Source organism: Aedes aegypti, chromosome 3, assembly GCF_002204515.2.
Source record: "Aedes aegypti strain LVP_AGWG chromosome 3, AaegL5.0 Primary Assembly, whole genome shotgun sequence".
NCBI classification, from domain to species: Eukaryota; Metazoa; Arthropoda; class Insecta; order Diptera; family Culicidae; genus Aedes; species Aedes aegypti.
The window spans coordinates 149397065-149420293 of NC_035109.1; the positions used below are offsets into that span (position 1 = coordinate 149397065).

General features: G+C 34.3%; 1 protein-coding gene across 1 annotated transcript in view; it reads right to left on the minus strand.

Annotated features, from left to right (window-relative positions):
• Positions 1-292: 292 nt before the first annotated feature.
• LOC5572971 overlaps positions 293-23229 on the minus strand; it is a 29914-nt gene continuing 6977 nt past the window's right edge. The window contains exons 2-5 of the mRNA XM_021849956.1: positions 1312-1474; positions 962-1252; positions 685-901; positions 293-620 (exon numbers count right to left, since the gene is read on the minus strand). Of these exons, the coding sequence (XP_021705648.1) occupies positions 403-620; positions 685-901; positions 962-1252; positions 1312-1474 (889 nt within the window). The 3' untranslated portion in view covers positions 293-402. The remainder of the gene's footprint in view (positions 621-684; positions 902-961; positions 1253-1311; positions 1475-23229) is intronic.

Here is a 23229-nt window from a genome sequence, read left to right on the forward strand (position 1 = left end):
TGTCTAACTTGTCGCTCGGCGAACAAGAAGAAAGCGCATTGGAAATTGAAACACTCAGCTTGGTCGGAGAAATGGCAATCTCGCTCTTGACCGCTTGTGGATGTGAGCGAGAGAAATGCAATATTCGAGTGAATGTTTCTCATGCTTGATCACCATTAGAATATTTCATCGATAAATGTTACCTCGGATTACGGTACGTAAGCTGATAGAGATCAATTGTTTTGTCACAATTGATTTGACAAGATGTGGTGGGAAAATGAGTAGAAATAGAAGATGAAGAAAAAACTATACATTAAAATTAAGAATACTGATCCGATTTATTTTTGTCAAAAACGATACTCAACAACAAATGTCTCTGATATTATGCAACCATAATATCTCCCTTTTTCTACATAAAGTTGTTCATTGATCTAGGTATCCTTTGTGGAGCAATACTGGCAAATACCGCTGGATGAGAGAGACATACTTCGGGTGCTGGAATACCTTCAGCATCATTTCGCCCATCTTTTCCTTGTCGGCAAAGTCAAGTTCGACGCCTTCTTCCGGGTTTTCAGCTGCTGGCATCATCTCATCGAATGACAGTATCATGAAGGGGAGGAACGTGCAACACAGGAATGTTTCTGGAATGAGTAAAAGAACTTATTATTGATAATCAGGGATAATTTTGTCAATGAATCATCTTACCCAAGTGTCCGCATTTAACGATTTCAACGTGCACATCTAGCAGCGTAGGAATCTTCTTCAGATAACCAATTTTGTTCAATGTGGCTGTGAGCTCATCGTGGTAAAACTTGATCAGCTCGTCACGGTGATTATCTCTTGTCTCTATCGAGCACGTATTATACAACGAGTAGATGATATCGCTTGCAGGGGTTCCCCAGGAGCTGATTTGGTAGTCCAGCTAGAAAAAATCGTCAATGATATGGAGACCAGTAAAACGTATGACTTTTCAAACAAATACCAGTAGAATGTCCTTCGTGACACCTTCTTCGATTTTGAACATCATGTTCTTGGAATGCATGTCACCGTGGTTCAACACATTGAACAAGTTGGATGGCTTCACTTCATAGATGTCCTTAAGTTTGGATAGAATGAATCCTTTCATGTGATCCAAACGTTCGCCATACGATTCGTAGCCAGGCCATCCACGGCACAGCTTGGCCAAGGTAGCGATGTGTCCAATCCAGATCTCGCTAAAATCGCTGTCCATCAATTTTCCGAGGCTATTGTCCAGCTTCGAAATGATTGGTACCTTTGGAGAATATCGGAGTAAGTTGGATGTTTTTGAACCGATTTTAATTGAAGTCTTACCTTATCGGATAGGTACATGGAGGTAGCGTGCCATCGAGCTAGTTTGGCATACACTATCTTGGCCTCATCTAGGTCCAGCTGAGTGTATTTCATTTCATAGTTTCGTTTTGTGATATCTTCGAAGACCATTACACTAGTCGGAACCGTAGCAGAGTAGAGGAGTCTGAAAAAAGAAGAAAGGTAATGATGATAAATATGGACACATGACTATTATAGACTCGTAGTTACAGTTTTGGGTGGGCCTTCCTTAGCCGAATGGTTAGAGTCCGCGGCTACAAAGCAAAGCCATGCTGAAGGTGTCTGGGTTCGAATCCCGGTCGGTCCAGGATCTTTTCGTAAAGGAAAATTTCCTTGACTTCCCTGGGCATAGAGTATAATCGTACCTGCCACACGATATACGAATGCAAAAATGGCAACTTTGGCAAAGAAAGCTCTCAGTAAATAACTGTGGAAGTGCTCATAAGAACACTACGCTGAGAAGCAGGCTCTGTCCCAGTGAGGACGCAATGCCAAGAAGAAGAAGAAGAAGAAGTTGCATAGGAGTATAACACTTTCTAACTTCTTTCATCATTTGAAACTAAAGTTTTTGAACTTTGGATGTTTTTGTTGAAACACAGCTTGGTAAATATACTTTCACAGCTGCCTATTTGCCTTTTCAATGCTCTGGGCAGCAAGTTAATTTACTTCATACTGACTTACGAAAATTGACTCGCAATAAGTCAAAACTTTTTGCAATTCCCATGTTTTCTAGTTTATGGATGTCTAATGATGATGTTGCACTATTTCATTTTTATTAGGCTCAGTTGTGCATAGAAATATTCACATTTTTTAAAGGTGTGAGCAATACCGTTGGAAATGTCGGTGCTAAACAATCTACTGGTGCTATGCGTACATGTCAACTTTGAGTATTTAAAATATTGTGTAAGCGTAAGTATGAACTCCTGAACTCACTTTTGATATCATACTGCATAGCAAGTATAGTTTTTTGCTCATAAAACCGTTTATTCTAAAATAATGTGCTTATTTCAAGGGGAATTGCCTATATTTAGGCGTATTAGGCAGATTTTCAAAGTTTAATTTTGCAATAAAATGATCAAAAACTTGAGTTGTAAGAATTTTGACATCATTTTCAGATTCAGGAGACCTACATTTAGTAGATGCGGACATTTATCATTCTTAAACCTGCTTTGTTATATAGTGATCAATTTCGCCCCAGTGTGTCATTTCAATTTTTTGATATTTAAACTATTTTTATGATATGTTCAATATTATTTCATGAAAAGTCGATTACATAAACTGATAAAGATCAATGGAGTACTGATTTTGTCGAAAATTGTTTGACAATATTCGAATTTCCAAGGGTAACACAACAAAACATTGTAAAAAAGTGATCGATTTGCCCCCGGATAACGGTATTGAAAATGCTCTTGAAACTTTATCCAATTCCATTGTTGAGGCCAGAGGCTTTGCAATATCAAAATGTGAAGTAAAATTCGAATCCTTGATTATAGACGTTGGTCTTAAACTGTTCCGGGTCATTTGGCCGAAATTGAAAACAATAGTGAACTACAGTCAGCATGCATTTCGAATTAATTTTGAAGAACTGATTCAGATTATTTTTAAATAAAGGATAAATCATCGTTGATATTCAAATAATTTGCTCTTTAGCGAAACGGTTTATGACTTATTCGTACTTCTGCTGGATCGAATTGCTTCGTTCCTTCGAATCATACTAAATAAAAAAAATCATAGTTCTAGCAACCACAAATTTTGGCTTCATTTTTTTCACAACGAAGAAAGAGTGAGCTTCTTTTCTTTTACGTAAGTGTCACCATACGCAAGCAATAGTGCAGAGTTCAGTTTACACGTTCACAGATAAAAATATTTAAATTTCAATGTAGTGTATACAGAAAAGTGTAGTAAAAGTAAAACAAATTCATCTATTTTTACACCATTTTGTTTAATGTTCAACTAAATATGCTTGAATGTTACATGATCGTGTAAATTTAAAGTGCATTCGATTGAAAAATAAACGATTTGTCTTTGACATTTCAGTTTATTTTGATGCTCCAAATATGTGCATGATAAACTTAAATTTACAACATATTTTTAGCTGTGTTGCTATCTTAATTTTGGAGAAGAATGATCTTCAGAAAGAAATAATAATAACAATAAGGAAACAAAATTTTTGAAAATAAAATTTCTCAATTGGACCCTGGCTTTTAGCCCTTTTGGAAATCATCTGAAATTTTGAAAAAAAAAAAAAAACAAAACTCGGAAGCCAATTCTGGCATTGTAAGAGGAAAACAAATTATTACTAATTTCGAAAAACTTGCTATACAGTTTGAAACGCGCACAATTTCAATATAGGACTTACTTTCCTAATAGAAAATCTGGGGACGGACCTGGTGTAGTGGTTAGAACATTCGCCTCTCACGCCAAGGATCTGGGATCGAATCCCATCCCCGCGATAGTCACTAAAAATTTCAGTGACGACATCCTTCGGAAGGGAAGTAAAGCCGTTGGTCCCGATATGAACTAGCCCAGGGCTAAAAATCTCGTTAATAAAGATAGAAAAAAATAATAGAAAATCAAGTTACTGATGATTTCGAAAACATTCTCAATAAAGAGAACGTTTTTGAAATACTGATTTGGAAGAAGAGATAACTATTATTAAACAAATGGAATTTTATATTATATTCTAGAAACTTTCAGAAAATACCAAAAATGAGTTGAAATCTTGAGCAAATGTTTTCAGTAAGGGGTCGTCCATAAATGACGTAGCTTTTTAGGGGGGAGGGAGTCTTCACGAATTTGTGACGATGTGTGACGAGGGGGAGGGAGGGGTCCTAGCTAGTGGACGTAGCATTTTGAATCATGTCGGTAAAAAGAGAGGCGCTGAAAAATATGGCATACAATTATTTTTGATCAAACTTTATTTTTGTTTGACTTATAAACTTGGGTTATAAAATTATTATTATTCGTGTCTAAATAATATGTTTATAAATAAACAAAATCAAAGTTTAATAAATTATTTAAAAATCAATGCTTTAATTACTTCAAAGTACATTGTTTTCTCATTTGTTAACAAGTCATAAAGTCAGCCGTTTTAGCTTTATCCATATTTTCTGTTGGGGTTTTTCTTTCAAGAGAATGAAATATGCTCGTTTTGGCATGTATTACATGAAACAAAATATTTATTCCATGTATTATTCGTTCAATGTTGCAGGAGATCTCCACTCAATCAACTCATTGATTTTTTTGATATATCAATGCTTTTGATGGAGTAGCCTGAATATTAATAAGAACAACAAATTCGATGTTATCGAAATCGCCCTATCATTCAAATTTTTTAATAACTCGGTAATATGAAGAATTTATATTATTTAACTGTTTCATTATAGGTTGTGTAAGATTGTTTCAGTATGAGGAACGATAATGAAGCTCAGCTGGAATAATTATAAAGATTAATAATTTGTATAATAATCGTTAAATTTTTCTAAACATTCCAAATATTATAAGTGTAATCTTTTCTATATCTGACCACTGATTGCTAAATGGATTTTAATTTGGAAAATAAGGACGAAGATTCATTTCAAAGTAATGTATTTTGATGTTAATTTTCAGATATCAATATTTGATAACGAAGAATAATTAAAAAAAAAAACAATTAGGGTAAAAGCACCGGTTTTGGCCAGCCTAAGAGAAAATGTCAATAAAAATTAAATGGGAAGCCGTGTTTATACAACAAATATGTCAAATGCAAGCTTTCAATCCATATTATGTGTAAAATATCAGAAATTTCGCTTTGAAAATCCTGTTGGTCAATATAGGCCAACGGAACCAGTTTCGGCCAGAGATTTAACTTCGGTTCCTAAATTGGCCAATTGCATTGATTTTTCATGAGAGTGGCCAAACTAAGAGTGCGCTGGCCAAATTAGGTGTATGGGAGTTAAAATTATAAGGAAAATGAATTGTTTTTCTTATGCTTTGAATCAATTTGGACGAGTAAATGAATGTAGCACTATCATATGAATGTGATCTACTGAACACAAAAGGTTTCATGCTGCTTGGCTATGTAAAATGGTGTATAATCCACTATGGCTACAACTGGCGTGTGGCCAAAACCGGTGCTTCTACCCTATCTAATAACGAAATTTCTGTTCAACATACTATAAAATATGTTGTTCCCTAACCCAACAGTAACGAGATTCATCAATTCAATCATTTTTTTTTTACATTTTCTATTTGTTTGTCAACAGCAAAAGTAATACAATTTAGCCTATATGAAATTCGAAACCAAAATTATGTAAGTTAAACAGGAAATATGTTTATTTGAAACTGTTTTCCAAATTACTTTTGAGCGCTACTGTATATCAAACTGTTATATTAGATTATTCTTACATTTCAGTCAGTAATTAATATCAAATTTTGTATTAAACTTCTGAATTCCATTGTTTTGTTTCAACCCAGTCGCTGAGGAAAATAAATAAAAAAAACGTAGAGGGGGGGGGGGGTTCTTTGATATGGTACGTATTTTCCAAGGGGGGGGTATCAACATTTGTGACGAAATGCTACGAGGGGGGAGGGGGGTGTAAAAAACCAGTGAAAATATGCTACGTCATTTATGGACGACCCCTAAGCATATTTTATGCAATATTTTTACATCTGGCTTACCTGAGTTACCTCAGGGATGTCAAAAATTTCTGTTTGTGGATGACACAGGCCTCTCCGCCAAAAGACGAAGCCTGCGTGTCATCTGTAGTAGATTTCTCATAAGGCTTCTGAATTCAACTTATAATATATCCACATATACCAAAAGCTTTTTATTTGAAACCTTCATATATACATGTTGACGCGATGAGACGGGCTTCAATAAATTGGTCAGATGAAGTTAAGTATCTAGGGTTCATGCTAGATACAAATTTAACTTCAAAAAATCACATTGAGGGCGTTCAAGACAAATGTAACAAATATGTAAAATGTCTCCATCCACTAGAAAATCAAACCTTTGTCTTAACAACAAGCTGTTGATCTTGAAACAAATTTTAACTCCCCTGATTATACAAGAATTATCTATGAAAAGTGTTTCTTGCCTTCGAATCTTCAGAGAAAATTTATTGGCAAAAAAATCAGAAATTAGCATAGCAGTTAAGCATCAACTTAAGAAACCTATGGAGAAACATTTAGCACAATAACTGGGAAGGAAGAAGCTATTTATTTATATTCGTAAATAATTGAACATCCTTAAAATAATTCTTTAGAAATAGTTTTATCAAATATTGACAGCATCCATATTCTGGGATGAAATTCTTGTGTATTTCCAGGGTGGAATTCCTAAAGGCTTTCTGGCAGAATTCTCGGGAATCAAGAAGTCAAGACAAATTTCAAGGAGCATTACTAAAGAAGATTCTGACGGAACATCTTGAGAAAATTGTTTGTTTTTAATTGTAGAGTGGTTTTAATTATCTTGTAATCATTCACCTTTAGAGAAAAGATTATGAACAATCTTTTATCTTTCGTTGTTCCGTTATCTATCTGTTGCATCTATCTACTTCCATATTTTGTTGTTTCCCCTTCCTTTGCATGACATTTTCTTGAGGAACTTCATACTACACTTTTTTCATGCAAAAAAAGCAACAATTTAATGAATCTACAGAAAAAATAATAATTCTAGGAGTTTCGAAAACTTACAGAATTCTTACACGTATGATTTCTGAAGGTACATCAGGAATTAATCAACAAATTTTCGAAGTAATGCAAAACACTCATCCAAGATTTAAATTCAGTTAAATCTTACATTATGCATTTTATCAGTACACATATTTGGCAATGTGCTTAAAAAACAACGCCAATATTTTCGCGTTAAACTTCTACAGTTCTACTATCATAATTGAAAATAGTTTCTCAAAAATAAAAAATGTGTTTTTTGAATTCCTGCAAATAGGAAAAAAATGGTTTCTACATCAATCGGTGCATCTTAGTATCATGAACAGGGATACGGGGGACTGAGGGGGCTATGGTCCCCGGGCCCCCACACTTTAGGGGCCCCCACAAATTTCGACAAAAAAATATTTATGGTCAAACTTTCACCAATAATTAGAATCAAAGTAATAAATAGTACATACTTTCGGAAACGCATCATGTGTTTTGAAAGGTTCAATTTATTTAATAAATCCGGAATAATGGGCGAGTTTTTTGAAAACAAACTTTAAGCGTTTAAGCGCCTTGAATGCAGGAATTTTAGAGAACTCTAGCTTGAAAATATGAATCAAAAAAGATTAAAAATTGATCGAACAGGAAACAGAAAAAAACGAAGTATAACTTAAAACAATTCTTCATTACGATATTACGACAGTGTTACTGCTCCTATTACTGTATGTATTTTTTCATGATTTTTATTACAAATTTCGTGAGAATTTAGTAATTTTTCCAAATATTCAAAGATAATTCCTTAGCTTAGCTTAGCTTAGCTTAGACTGACTACACATATCAATGGTTGCTATTCCGTGATTGACCGAAGTCATTGAAAATGCACAAAGAATCAACTAGAAGTTCGGTTGGGATTGGCCATAATCTTCTTTAGTGTGCATAATTCAGTGCCTCTATTTATACATGGTCAATAACGGCGCCGGCCACGTCCTTGCAGTCAGGTGGGATTGGGAGAAGGAATGTTAGTGTGTAACCTTTGCTATTTGGAGACCGTGTTTGCCTCTGCATCTCCACAAAGGTTACTGGGAGGGATGTTTGTTAATGGGAAGGATCGTTGGGTCACAGGATTCACTTTGATAAGCGATTAGACCATAATAAATAATTATTTGTGAGATATAAACATGCTTATATGTAAATATAATATTTTCATTTGATATGAACAATATCTATGTAGAGAAAAATTATGCCGACACTTGAGGGGACGAACCTTTCAAGTTTGTTGAATAATGTGAACCTTTCTGAAGTCTACACTTGAAGTGTCGAACCATTCAAAGTTTTTTTTAGTTACAAAAATAAAGGTAAAAAGAAGAAGGTATATTGAATAAAAAAAAATTAGACATGAATAATTTATAAATCAGAGTTTATGCCGACACTCACAGTGACGAACCATTCATATTTAAAAAAAATCATATTTACGTCTCACCGTTGTAACGATTAATGCTGCAGTCATACATATTTTATAGATTAGAAACAGTAGCATGAAACGAGCTCACCAATTGATCCGTCATCCTCGAGCAGCAACAATCCTCTTTCAGCTTCACTCGTTTGCTCGGCTATATAAAAGCACTCAGAGAAAATAGGCGCGCGATCCGTGAGGGAAAACAACTGACGACTGCTCGGGCTTTCTTAACGCACTGCCCAGGAGCAAGCGTCAACGTCGAAAGATCAAAAAGAACTAATCGAAAGCGGCACTTTTTCACTCTCACTCGACCGACGCGCGACATGTTTGGTCCTGCCCTCATCGCCGGCCCCCGCAGGAGCAAGCGTCAAGGTCGGAAGATCAAACACAACTCCCAAATATTCAAAGATAATTCCGAAGATTAAGTTATTATTTCCTGTGGAATTCCTCCAAGAATTTTGTTTTGGATATCTCAAGAATATAACCTGGATTTTAACAAGCATAACTATAGAAATTTCCCAGGAATTTCTTCAAAGATTTGTTCAGATATTTTTCAAGGAATGCAATGCTTGTATCAGATCATTCTTCCATCGATTTCCTTAGTAACAACTGTACAATTTGGTTGAAGGATTAATGAAAAAAAAATATCTGGAAGAACTCCTAGTATAGTCTTTGCTAAAAGCAAAGCATCCTTTGCAAAATCGCTGGAAGAATTTCTGGGAGTATTGGTAGAGGAATCTATAAAAAAAAATTAGAGGCATCCCAGTACGAGTCCCTGAAAGTATTTCAGATAAAATCTCTGGAAAAATCACTAGAAGATTGCTTGAAGGTTTTCCATGAGACATGTGAGAACAAATTCTTGAAAACCTGCTCTACAGTTGCATTAAAGCCTTTGATTTTTTTTTTCACAGAAGCCCGTAGAATTTTGCATCAGGACTCACTGCAATCTTAATGAGGGAAAAGAAATTCTAGAGAGCATTTTGATTAAAATAGTGACCTTAGAGATCTTCCATTAACAAAAGGGATTATTCAGAGACTTTCATTGAAATAGAGATCCACCCAACAAACATTAGTAGCTGAATAACAGTTTATTGAGATATGTTTAAGAGTGGTTGGTCCAACTTATATTTTATGAAAATGTTTGTTGGGAAGTCTCTAGGAAAAGACTTGCTACCAGCCCTACATCAATTTCTTCAATTCAAAACAGTTAAATAGATCTGTTTGTTCAACATTTTGAGTGTTAAACATGAATAGATTAAGCATAATTTTAATTAAGGTACCTATAAGAAGAGAATCATAAAACGAATTTTGTTGTTGACGAATATACACATAAAATCTACTAAGATGTATTATATATAAAAACATTACCTACATTAATTTAAATTCCATCTTGGTTTACGTCTATACGGGATTCGAAGTATTTTTTAACATTTAAAAAAAGTTTGACTCTGGTAATGAAAATCTAATAAAACATTACAAATATCTAGTATTTGCTAAAGTATCAATTTTTTTTTCTGGTAAAAGGGCCCCAACAAGTTAATGGCCCCCAGGTCCCCACATTTGTAAATCCGGCCCTGATCATGAACCTTTGGAGTTCATGCAAAACATTTTCTGAGATGTTAGATACAAATACCTTCAGCTAAAATTTCATCCGATTTAATGTCAATTTTGTAAATTATGAAAGACGAAGAGAAATTATCAAGATTTTTTGTAGTAAATCCTACAAATCCTACTTAAGTTTTCCTGTAAAGTATATCGTCAGGAACTTGTTCCAGAAATTCTACTGATATTTTTTAATTTTTTTCGGCATGAATATAAAACATTTTTCCGAATTAATTTTAGGCCGAAATCATTCAAATAAATCTTTAGAAGTTTCGTCCAAAACTTATTTTATATGCGTATTCTAGAAATCTTATTTAGAATGGATATGATGGATGATTCGTAGAGAAATTTGTAAAGAAATCCTTTTTGGAGATGTTTTTGATCCAAAATGCAGAGTTGATTTATTCCTAGATGTTATTTTTGGAAGCCCCCCAAAAATCACATTCCTAAAATTTTATGGAGAATTTTGTATATATTTTCGTAGTTCGTTAATCCAAATGATTTTATTTGTGGATTAAATTTTGGACTATAACCTGCAAATAAGGAAAGTTTTTAATGACTTCCGAAACTTTTTGTATTTTTGAAAAATGGTTGAAAAGTTGTATATTTGTATAGCCTGGGATTCATTTGATGTGTAGTACAAAAAAATCATACCTATTTTTTTCTACAATCAATCTATCAAAGAAGAAGAGTCCGTGGTATTAAAATAATTTCAAACCTGTTTTTCTGTTTGCTACACGGAAACTAAAAATGTTCCAGGAAAAACAATTATATATTTTCAAAAGTACCGTAAAAACTCAAATTTTTATGATTGACAGAAATCAGTAACAAGAAGAAGCTTCAAGAAAAAATGAAAAAGGGTATGGATGTTCAAAAATAGAAAAAAAAAACAAAAACCAAATTTCATAAATTCGCGACTAAAAATAAATCATTGCAAAAAACGTGATTAGAAAGATTTTTGATAACGAAAATGACATTTAGATTGAAAATAAAAAATGGGTATAAGAGGGTTGAAGAAAACAAATCTGGAAAATACTTGTATAAATCTCTGGAAGAATCCCAGAAGAAAAAAATAATATAATTCCCTGAAGAAATCGCTGAATAAATTGCTCGAGACATTTTTTAGTATTTTAGCGGCAGAGTTTTTGGTAGAGCAGTTGAATTTATTCCACTAGAAACTTCATAGGAGTATTTGATTTTTATTTTTCTTAGGTAAGCATTTTTGAAAAAAAAAATGAAAATATATCACCTTCTTAATATGGTACACCGTGATTGTCTCCTAACAATATTAAATCTAGGTCTACTTAGGTAACGAATATAGTGTAACACTATTACTACATTTGCTAAGAAAATTGTCGCAATAGAATCCTGTTTAAATGCCTACAAAAATCTTTTGGAATATTAGAACGAATCCTTAGATTAACATCTGGAAGACATTGAAACATTAAATGGTTTTTGCAGGAGCTTTGGAATCATTGTTGCGGCGAATTTTTCAAGCAATCCTTGAAGAATTTTCTGGAAATTTTCTGAAAACTTTGATGAAGGAAACTGGAGATAAATTTTTAGAAGAACCTCCAAGGCGAAGTTGAGAAAACTGAACTGAACTCTCTGGAACTCTCTTGCTTAGTGACCTTGAAGACAATTTTGGTGAGACTCCAAAATATTTTTGTATTATTTTTTGAACAAATTCTCAGTCATTCCAGAAAATTCTAAATAAATTACACAGCGTAACAAAAATGTCATTTTTGCGTGTCTCAAGGATCAAATTATGTGTCTCTAGTAGAATTGGGATTGCTGTATCTGATGCCGTTCTCAGAAATGTTCCAACACGTCACAATTTCAGCTACAGTTTGCCAAAGTCGTATATATCACTGTTATAATTTAGGTTTACATGAAATTTAAACTATGATACATAAAACTTGTTTGTGATTTAATCCTCCAAGCATGCAAAAAATAACTTTTGCTTTCATTTCAGATATAATTTGGTTGATATTGCGCGATTTAATTTAGAATGAATCGAACTTTTCCAACATGCTAGCAGTCTTCATACAAAATGTTTCGCTTCTCTTATACGCTAACATACAATACTTTTTAAAACCATCAAAAAATAAATTTTGAGCATCGAATTATGAAAATAATTGTTTTTTGAATTCTGATGCAAATTAAGCGATTAAACTGCCATACAAGCTGGCAAACTTGCATGCAAGTTGGCCGATTGAAAATTTTGCATTTTCAAAAGTTAATATCTTAAAAACTAGACATGCTATGATATTTTTGAAAACGACAATGGATTCAGCAATCTTTAAATTAGTAAATAGTGGTATTTCGTGTTTCGCAGTGTTATTAATGAACAGCTAGCCGATATTTTAAACTTACAATAGGGAGATTAATTAAAGAATTTCTACAGAGAATGATTAAGAAACATTTTCAAACATTTCTCCATGAAAATTCCCTACGTACTTATTACATATAAAATGTAGTAAGTACGTAGGGAACTTTCATGGAGAAATGTTTAAAAGTGTTTCTTAATCATCCTCTGGAGAAATTCTTTAAGATTTTTTTAAACAATTTGATAGAGATTGTTCGAGAAATCTTTTGGTAGGATAAGAAAACCTGAAAAAGTACGAACATAACTCTTGAAGAAATCCACCTGGGACTTCTCAGAGGAATCTCTTAAAAGCACATGGTTGAATGCCTGACATGTTCATGGAAGAATCACAAGCGATATTCCTCGTGAATTATTTGGAATAGTTATTGAAGGATATTTTTACTAGATTCGGCAGACAATGAATATTTTCCCTGATTAAAACTAAAATTTACAAACATCACTGATGTGCTCCGACATGAGACAGAATCACAAACAAATAAAATCAATACAAATCTATGCAAACTAAGAAATTTGTGGAAAACGTGATTAAGACCGACATTACTTCTGTAAAATATGAATTTGCTACGCCAATGTAAATATCTCAGGGTACAGAACTTTTCTCATGGTCGATTATTCGCTTTTCAAAATAATATTTTGATGAGAGTCTCTTACGAAATAAAAACGAAGAAATTCGGTGCAATCGTTTTTGAGTAATGGACATTTATGTTTCTGGCACTCTGGCTGTATGGAGACCTTAAAAGCTTCAAAAGACATTATATTGTAAGTTTTATATTTAGCAAAAATTTTATTTTTTGTTAACTTGTCCTAAAAAAATTATATGGGAAGTGTCAGTCCTCCAAGGCATATCCGAATATCCTTAAAACCAGATGACCAATTGTCAATATCGACACAGATTACAAAAATGGAAAATTGTGAAAAAAAAATTCAAAATATTGAGAAACAAAAAAGTTATCGCAACATGCATAATTTGTCATCTCGAAAAAATAAAGCTGGCGATAAAAAGACTAAGCAAGGTCGAGAAAATTAGCAACTAAAACCAACATTCAAATTAATTGAAAAATAGAACTTAGTCGTCTTCTATAGCTGCACGTGCACTATGCTAAACCAAGAAGATTCATCGCTTCGCTAGGAGTGTTTTAAACAAAAATTGAAGATGTGCATAGTGTACCGAATGCAACTTCAGGTGAAAATTTATCGATACTAGGAAAGCCAAAAATTTGTCAAAAGTAAATTGGTGAAAATAGAAAAATAATATACGTTGAGATTGTGTCGCGAGTGAATTCAATTTAAGACGAGAGTAAAAATGACTAAAAGCTTTATTGGAATTAAGTGAGTTTAAGTGATTTCAGTCACTTAAACTCACTTAATTCCAATAAAGCTAAGGTAGAGTAAGGTAGAGTTAACTGTATTATAATAAATACAAAAAAAGAACAAAGAATGTGAAATAAGGGGTCCTTAGCCGAGTGGTTAGAGTCCGCGGTTACAAAGCAATGTCATGCTGAAGGTGTCTGAGTTCTATTCCCGATCGGTCCAAGATTTTTCGTAATGAAAATTTCCTTGACTTCCCTGGGAATATAGTATCATCATACCTGCCACACGATTAACGAATGCGAAAATGGCATCTTTGGCAAAGAAAGCTCTCAGTTGATAACTGTGGAAGTGCTAATTGAACACTACGCTGAGAAGCACACTCTGTACCAGTGAGGACGTAATGCCAAAAAGAAGAAGAAGAAATATAAAATACTCAAATCAAGAAAAAAACAACATTTTTAGTGCTTGTTTGCACCAACATATACTGGAACACTAGCCACAATACATGCGCTTTAGATTAATATCACTGGCAAAGTGAGTTCTTATATGTTTGCATGCATCACTACAGTTATTCAGAAGCGGTTTCAAAAATTTAGAAGTGGTCATTAACTCCCCTCGGTCATTAAATCCCCAAAGTCACCTACTAATAAGAGAATAAAGATGAAAAAACATCAGCTCAGATCAGCATCTCGAGAGGTTAAAGAAGAGAAGAAAAATCATAAAAGTATTAAGCTAAAAGTTCAACAGTTGGTGAGTTATATCAAACATTTGAAAATATGGGCCTTGTCTAAGTTCATAATTTCCGAAACAGTCTATAGTTAATACGACGTGCCATTAAGGATGGTCAAGTATTGTTATTTTTTTTTAAATTAGAAATTGTCGCCTTCTAGTCACCCTCAGTTTATACAATAACGTACAGTATACCATCCAATAAAACCCCATATACAGATAAAAGCTAGGACTTGAGGACGATATCAGTGATCCGTAATAAATCATTAGGAGATACAATGGACTTGTACATATTCGTGGATAGTATATTCCTGTTCATCTGTGTAATTGCTAACCGCTCCTACGAGTAACACAAACAGAATATCGCTAGCCACTGAAATATTTGCCCGAATCTGACGTGTTGCACCCCAAAATCATTTCAATCTCCAATGACTTCCTCTGGATCACATGGTAGGGTGAGATAGCATTTAAACAAACCCAACCAACCGAGCAGATTAAACGAGGGACAGATGATGATTAAAGGTATGATTATAGTCCACCTGACTCATTTTGGTGGCCACATTTCAAACAATCGGGCAATTTCGTCTGTCGTCTATTTGGTTATAACGTTGATAAGATTATTATTGCCAAACGGCGTAACGTCCCCAATAACTAACGGTGCTTCACGGGGAGCATTGACATTGAACCTTATGAATGGCATAATAGATGAGAACGAAACGGTAACCAAAATGATGGTCTGTTCGACGGTCAAAGTGTTAACCATCTATTATGCTTGCTAACATGGGTGTAGCCAAGGGGATAGGGGGGGGGGGGGGAATTTTGTCCATCCTGGCTGGCCGAGGAAAAATAAAAAAAACTGATTAGCTACAAATAGAATATTTTTTAAGAATTTTTATAAGATTACTTTAGGCATTCATATTTGCTAATGCGAGGATGTTAACGGCACACAACGTTAGCTGGTTTTTTCAGTATGACCGATTTTTTATAAACTTTTTAGATTGCTGGCTAACAAGGGGTCCACCAAATTAAATTAAATAAATCATTCAAATGCATCTTACGAGGACTATGCTAACAAATCGATAAGGAACTCAAAATGTTTATGCGTAGCCTCTGATAAATTATGTTGAAAACAATCTATCCTAGAATTCTGCGAAGGATGCGTCATGGAATTTAATAGATCTGGATATTCCACGAAAATTCATTTTAGAATTCCTATAGATATTCCTCTACATAGGCACTGGGAGGGAGAAACCAATACAAAATTTCTGTACGTCATAGTGAGCCGGGATTCCGCTGTCACAAACTGTCACTGTGAGCCCAAATTTCAAACATTGGACTAACATGGCAAAAGCGCGTAACTGATTGAAACACATTTTCGCATTTCATCAAAAGTGACAAAAATCGAATGAAAATCAATTCATGCACACAATGCAAGTAATGTCACTTGAGCACCTTTCAATCGGATTGAATATATAGCATTGAAAAACGCATCGTTCTACTTTTTCCAATAAAAATGAATATATAGTGCATAGAAAATTGTGGCCCTTTTTCCATGTTTGTCAGGAAAAATCGAAAGTACACAAAAAAAGAAAACTAGCGGTTTTTCCCAAGCCTGCCTTGATTGTTGTTGGCAAGCTGGAGTTATCTTGCAGTTCAAACAAACATTGTTCTATATTTCGTGTGTAGTATCGGTGCCTCCCTCCCAGCATAGGCAATTTCTTCAACTCCAAGGGACTATTTCGTAAATCGTTCCTGGAAGTAATTCGAATATCTCCAGCGAGTCAACAATCCCTTAAGGATTTTTTTTTTGGGATGCTTACATGAACTTCTCAGCCAAGTATTCTAACTTCTAAGCATTTCCACAGTTCAATAAATGATCAAGATTCATCAAAATCTTATTGTAAAAGCTGACTAGAAAAAGAATAGTTTGGCTTCAGTTCATCAATCACAGTAATACTGGGAAAATTGCAGGTTCTCACTGAACAAAGCTTAATACGATGGATATTAGCACTACGTGTAACGAAACAGCTATGAAGAAGAACACTGATAGCTAATTTCATCTAATTCTATATCTAAATAATATAAATACATCTCATGTTACTTTCAAACCTTACAATTAAGAAATTTTGCTTAATAATCTCGCGTCTTGGTTATCGGATACAAAAATATTACTTCAGGTTTTTGTTTCACCAATTTCCCACACTCAAAAAAAATACAGATTATGGTTAAATTTCACCGTAATATTAACAGTTGAAAAATCACCACCGAACAGTCTGTAAAATTATTGAACAAAGCCATAAAGATAAATTCGAAAATGGTCCTACCGATCAGGAACCAGGCTTTCTACTACTAAGCCAGATTTCACTGCTCAAATGCGGAAATCTATGTGCATGATTGTATGATAAATTTACATCAAAAATTTATCTGGGTGGTTTTCAGTCGTAGCCAATGCCAGTATTTGACTTATTTTAAAATTTTAGCTTGAAATATGTGTCCTATGAAGAGATATTGAGATCAAACTAGGAACTACACAATTCCTAGTATTTTCGAGACCACTACTGAGATTCTGATAAAATTGCGATACAATTTTGAGGGTTCCTGCGCCTAAGTATTTCTGTGATAAGCTTAGTATGCTGTTCCGCTCAAAGAAAGCACAAATTTCTGTAGAAGAAATGGTGAAGAAATTTTCTGCAGTGAGCTCCATTTGAATTGGCATTTTTTTCAACTGCCTTCTGCGATTAAAGAAAAATGCTTTTCTTGCGCATTTCTTGTAAGAAATCTCCCACGTATTTAGATAAGCCATTACTTTTCTTTTCAGGTGCATAGTCCCTGATACCTAGTTATCCGGTAGGGTTCCCGGTAGTATCCTTTAAATTCCTAGAATTAGAAAAAAAAGTTTTCGCAATAAAGGTTGAATAGAGGAAGGATTTTTTTTTAACTTTGGTAGGAATCTTCGTTGAAAATTCTTGTAAGTCCAGTAATATTGCTGAGTTATTTGTTTTTTTATTTTTTTTTTAAGAAGACAATTTACACCGTCTTCAGCCAAAGGCTGCACAGACTGAACAATCACGAACATTAGAAGGGACGAATGACCTTCGGGTTAAAGTCCCTCTCAAACAACAACAACGAACGTTAGGCAACGGACAACACATAACACCCAGTAGCCCAGTGATGAATTTATCGTTTGACGAAAAGTTTCCACCGACTGGAGCGGGAATCGAACCCACGCTACGTGGCACAATACGCCTAAACGACTGACGCCGCTAACCGCACGGCCACGTAGCCCACTTGTATTCTTGTATTTCATCTGAAGCGCTGTTATCTTGTAATCAATTTGATCTGGTGGGTATTCTGAAATCCAAGTGGGAATGTTGAGGTTTTTATGTGAATTGTTATGATGACTCCGATGGTAATCGTTAGAATTCAATGAGGATACTCCTGAAAAAATACGGTTCCCTTTCGAAATCATTAAGATTCTTATTTATATCACAAAAATTCTGATCGGAAAGTATACACAAGATATTTTCCGACATTCAAAAGATTGATAACAAAGCAACAGACGTAACACTTACAACAAATTTCTTTAAAATTCATCACCCAGTTCACACCATCATCGTCTGGTAAGCATGTTGCACTAAATACTTTTTCGTGCAACAAGGACTGCAGGTGACGGTAGAGTGAAACGTCAAACACGAAGAAATATGATGCGCGCGCCTCTGATTGCGATGTTCTAAATGATCGTTAAATGAGTGGTCGATGGAAATTTCGTCAGAGTTTGTCTGTGATTAAGTTTTTGCTCTGAAATCCCAACGGAACTGGACATAAACTGAATTTCGAAGTTTTTAACTAGAATTCCAAAGATTCAAACCTAAGTTTGCAGGATCTTATACAGTCATCACACAGTTATGGATCATCTAAGGGTCATTTTTCAGAACAAAATATGATTTAAAATAATGATTACAAGGTTCAAAACAAAAATACCTCCCTAGCCCATTATAATTGTATTCAAGAATACGCTTCAAAATTCGCGATTATTTACGAATAAGGGTGGATTTATATAGAAATTTCAAACCTTGTTTATCCCACAGAAGTGGATCAGTGGAAGATGAGGTTCCTTATCTATATAAATAAAAATGGAATGGTGTTTGTATGTCACGATATGGCTTACGAACGGGTCAACGGATTTGAAAGATTCTTTCTCAGTTTTGTTCGTCAGGGGTTCCGACGTGTTCGTGTGTATAAAAATCCCAAGATATTCACCGGGAAAGTTGAAAAAACGAGCGCGAACGAAACTGTCATTTTATATGGGACGGTCAAAAGCGATTTTAAACAGCCTACTTGATGGCAAGACGAAGTTTGCCGGGACCACTAGTTATGGATAAAATCGACTCATATTATGGATTGAAACACTAAAACAGCAAATTCTAGCAATCTGTGCAATCCTCAGCAATCTGTGAGATAAATGAATGGTGTATTAGTGAAAGCATACGATTTGACGTTTCTTTCGGAATCGTCTTATCTTCGATTCATAACTGTGGTATGGTTTAAAATGCCCCACAGTTATGAATCAACGCTTCTAGGAATATGATTGACATTTTATTTCCTACGAACGGAAAAACTACGCTTAGATTTTTATTTTTGATTACAATGCTGTATTATTCTATGGTTCAAACAGGTAAAATGGGGTTTGCGTTATTGCAAATCTATTTGATGAGAAATTTCTGTTTGAATCCAACTCTGACCCATATATGTGTGCTATTTATTATTGTGGGGCGACTGTATATTCTTACAGAAATAATGTCTTATAAGTAATCACAGAATTCCAAAAGATTACTAACCGGAATCCCATCCCCACCAACATTCTAGAGTTTTCACCAGATTTCTAATATTTCCATAATATTCCTAGAATTACTTCAAAAATTCTAAGAAATATCATATCATAATCATAATAAATATTGAAGGAAATATGAAAATTCGGGATGGTAATATCCACACGTAAAATTCAAAATTACTTTGTAAGTGTATTCCCATAGGCACACACTGGGGTACATCGCTGTTTTCGACGGCCAAAACCTCTAGTACTCTGGATATTTGTCCTAGAGTTTTGATGGCTACGACAAAGTATTTTGGAACAATTTGTACTACATTTTGACACCTTTGGAGTTCATCTAGATAAGTTAAAACTAGTCTAGATCAGTTTTATCATTTGATAGGAGCGTCCTAGCAAAAAACTTTTTTCTACAAAGTTGTTCATTGAGGCATTTTAGAATTTCTTCCGAAAACACTTATACTCTATCACTGACGTGGATGGCGCTGTATGATACTTTAGTAAAAACAGCCAAAAATCGATTATGACCATTTTTACATACAAAAACATGTAAAAAATAATTTATCATCTAGTTTTTGAAACTTACCAATAACAAAATAAATTTACATTATTTACTAGAAAAGTTTCCAAATTAAATGATACTTTTAGTAAAAACAGTTTAAAAACAGTGTCCAACAAAATCCTGAATAACTCATGAAGCGGCAGATGACGGCAGCTTTTTTTTTGTCTACGACTAGTCAAGAACATTAGTTCCATTGCATTGAAGAAAGAAAAATGGGGCCATACGGGGCTTTTTTGTTGTAGTGGTTTGAAGTTTTGATGAAAATATGATGAAATTCGTAAATTTTAGTAGATTTTCATGCATTTATATGCACTTCATATAAATTCAAATGTACAAAAAATATATTAAATGTTGACAAAGTGTTTTCAAGAATCACTAAATTAATGTTTGAATAAACATTTGAACGAAATTTTAGATAATACGATACACTTGTGTGTATACACCTTCGATTTTTATTAAGAGAATAGGGTTGTGTTTAATAAAAATCATATTAAACGATGTAAGCAAATAAAAAAGTTTCAATTTTAAGAAGTTAATATAGTGTTTTTAAATCTAACTATTCTCTAGATCTGAAAGCAGATAAAATGATAAATCTCAAATTTTAAATTGCGTATCGAATCTACTTTTTATTCCGATCCTAAAATTGTTCTAGCAAAAAAGCACCAAAAGTGGGGCATTTTCTTAAAGAAAAAAAAAAGTTGTATGAAATAGTGGTCAAAATCGATTTTTTGGCTATTTTTACTAAAGAGTCATACAGCGCCATTAACGTTAGTGATAGAGTATAAGTGACTTCGGGAGAAATGTCAAAAATGTCTCAATGAACAACTTTGCAGAAGAAAGTTTTTTGCTAGGACGCTCGTACCAAATGATAAATTGATCTAGATCAGTTTTAACTTATCTGGATCAACTCCGAAGGAGTCAAAATGTAGTACAAATTATTTCAAAATACTTTGCCAAAGACACCAAACTTCTAGGACGAATATTCAAAGCACTAGAGGTTTTGGCCGTCGAAAACAGCGATCTGCCCTAGTGTGAGGCATCCCAGATTATTTTCCAAATCTCAGAAACCCTATGGAAATCTAAAAGAATATCGAAATGCACATCGTTTTCCCATGATATTTACTCGAAAGTAAATTATTCCATTCAATTCCGAAATCTCAAAGCATGTGTTGCAACCTCTGAAGCAAACTACTAGTAGCTTTGTAGTGAATGCTACATTTATTCATACCAACGCGTTGTTTGTGGTATGTTCGAAAGGTTTAGTAAAGTAAAATAACACAAACATGTTCCACTCGTGTTCAACATGTAGCATTTACAATCGAGAATGTAGTGAATCCAACTTTACTACATTTTATTTATACCGCCCAATGATGTTAACAACACCTAAAGTTAAACTTATTTGTTTCTCGCGATGCATATAAGCGTTAGCGTAGTTACGGTTTACTTCGTAGATTGAATACTAGCAACATTCACGTTTTCGGTTTTAATAATCTCGCCCAGACTGCTTTCACGAACAAGGCAGGGGAGTAAACCTTGTTCCAATCTTGACCAAGAATATAAAAAGCATGAATATCGCTATTCCCGGCCACGCCCATCTTTACCGTAACTTTGGATAGGGGAAGAATATGCTGACGTTGTACTCACTTGATAAGGGGTCATTCAAATATTACGTAACGCAAAATTTGCCACTTTTGGACCCCCTCCCTCCCCCACGTAACAGCTTTTGTATGGAAATTTTTTAATTTTTGTATGAACCGTAACACTGTGTCAGACGCCCTCCCTCCCCCTGTTGCGTTACGTAATATTTGAACAATTCTTAAGAGGCCACCGACTCAGTGACATCCTCATAAGTGCTATGGAGTTGAAGGATGGGAGAGGAGTTGCCCGTAACTAAAAAAAAACACTACCAACGCGGATTCCAAGAATACAGTAAAACCTCCATGAGTCATTGTTCCATGATATCGATTCATGGAACTATACTTAAAACGAAATTTCATGGTTACTATGATGGTCCCCTCAAACAGCTTTCCAAGCATTTCTGTTTCATGACTCGATATTTCTATGAGGCGATGGTCCCTTCAGATACCGACTTATGGAGGTTGGACTGTAGCAATGATACATGGTCTGCAATTTTTACCGACATGACTGGTTAGATAGGATAGAAGCTAAGTGATCCAACCCGAGCAGAAGAAAATAACTACTGAATACCAAATTGAGGTATTCCATACCAGATAATTTCCAATACTTACAACCTGAATGATGTATGAATGAGCCCTGCATAAGAGGTAAAATACCTCAAATAATACCTTCTGCATATTCTACAAATACCAAGCTGATACTTAGATCAGGTATTGTAATACCTAAATAATACTTGATGGATTTCATATAAAAGTGAAATTTTTCAATACTAGTTCAATACCTCCAGCAGTCCTGAATAGCTGTCGAATACCAAAATGAAGTATTTTTAATTGTTTTAAACATTTTTTCAAATACCATTATAATACCAAAATGAGGCATTTATAACTGAACAATACCTAATTCTGGTATGATACCAAAATATGGTATGCATAAGTTATTGACGAGTTATTCTTTCCTCCTCGGGAAGTATAGCAAGTGAGCCATAGTAGCATACAATATAAATCATTCTGTATGATTTCTCGGCGTTATCAAGGACACCCTTAACATTCGAATGGTGGGTAAAGAATACGCTTCCACAACTTGAATAATTTTAAATGAATCGAAATGTGTGGCATTTTCATGATTCTTATTCCGGACGCTTCTTCAGTTTTCCCTCATATTCCGGACACCTTGATTCAAATTCCGGACAGCTCATGGAAATCATTAATAGAAAAGTCAAATCATCACTTGAAGTCGTCAAGCCACTAGAGAGACGTATAAGGCAGTTGGACATTATAAGTTTGCATAGATTTTTATGGAAAAAGCTTATTAAAACCAGTCAAGAAAGTGAGAACTTCAGAACGTGTGAAATATTTCCCGTACAAAGTAGAGTGTCCGGAATTTGAAGCTGTCCGTAATATGATTCAAAACGGTAACTCTGAACTTACTGACGCGGCACAATCACTTACATTAGCTTAGGAATTCAGCCCAATACAGCTGCAACTCGGTAGTTAGAAACCATACTTTTGTAGCCATTTTTGAAGACTGGGAATACAATATTTCAAGCTGTTTACAGATTGAAAACATTGAGGAGGTTTTGGAACAACTCCTTGAAGAATGCAAAGTATCCGCAAGAGAAAACTAAAAACAAATCTAGGAAAAATCTCTACGCAAGTCCCAATACAAATTCTTGGGTAAATTTTCGTCTACTTCTTTGTTAAAATACTTCGAAGACCAATTGAGGGATACCAGGAGAAAATATTTGTGAA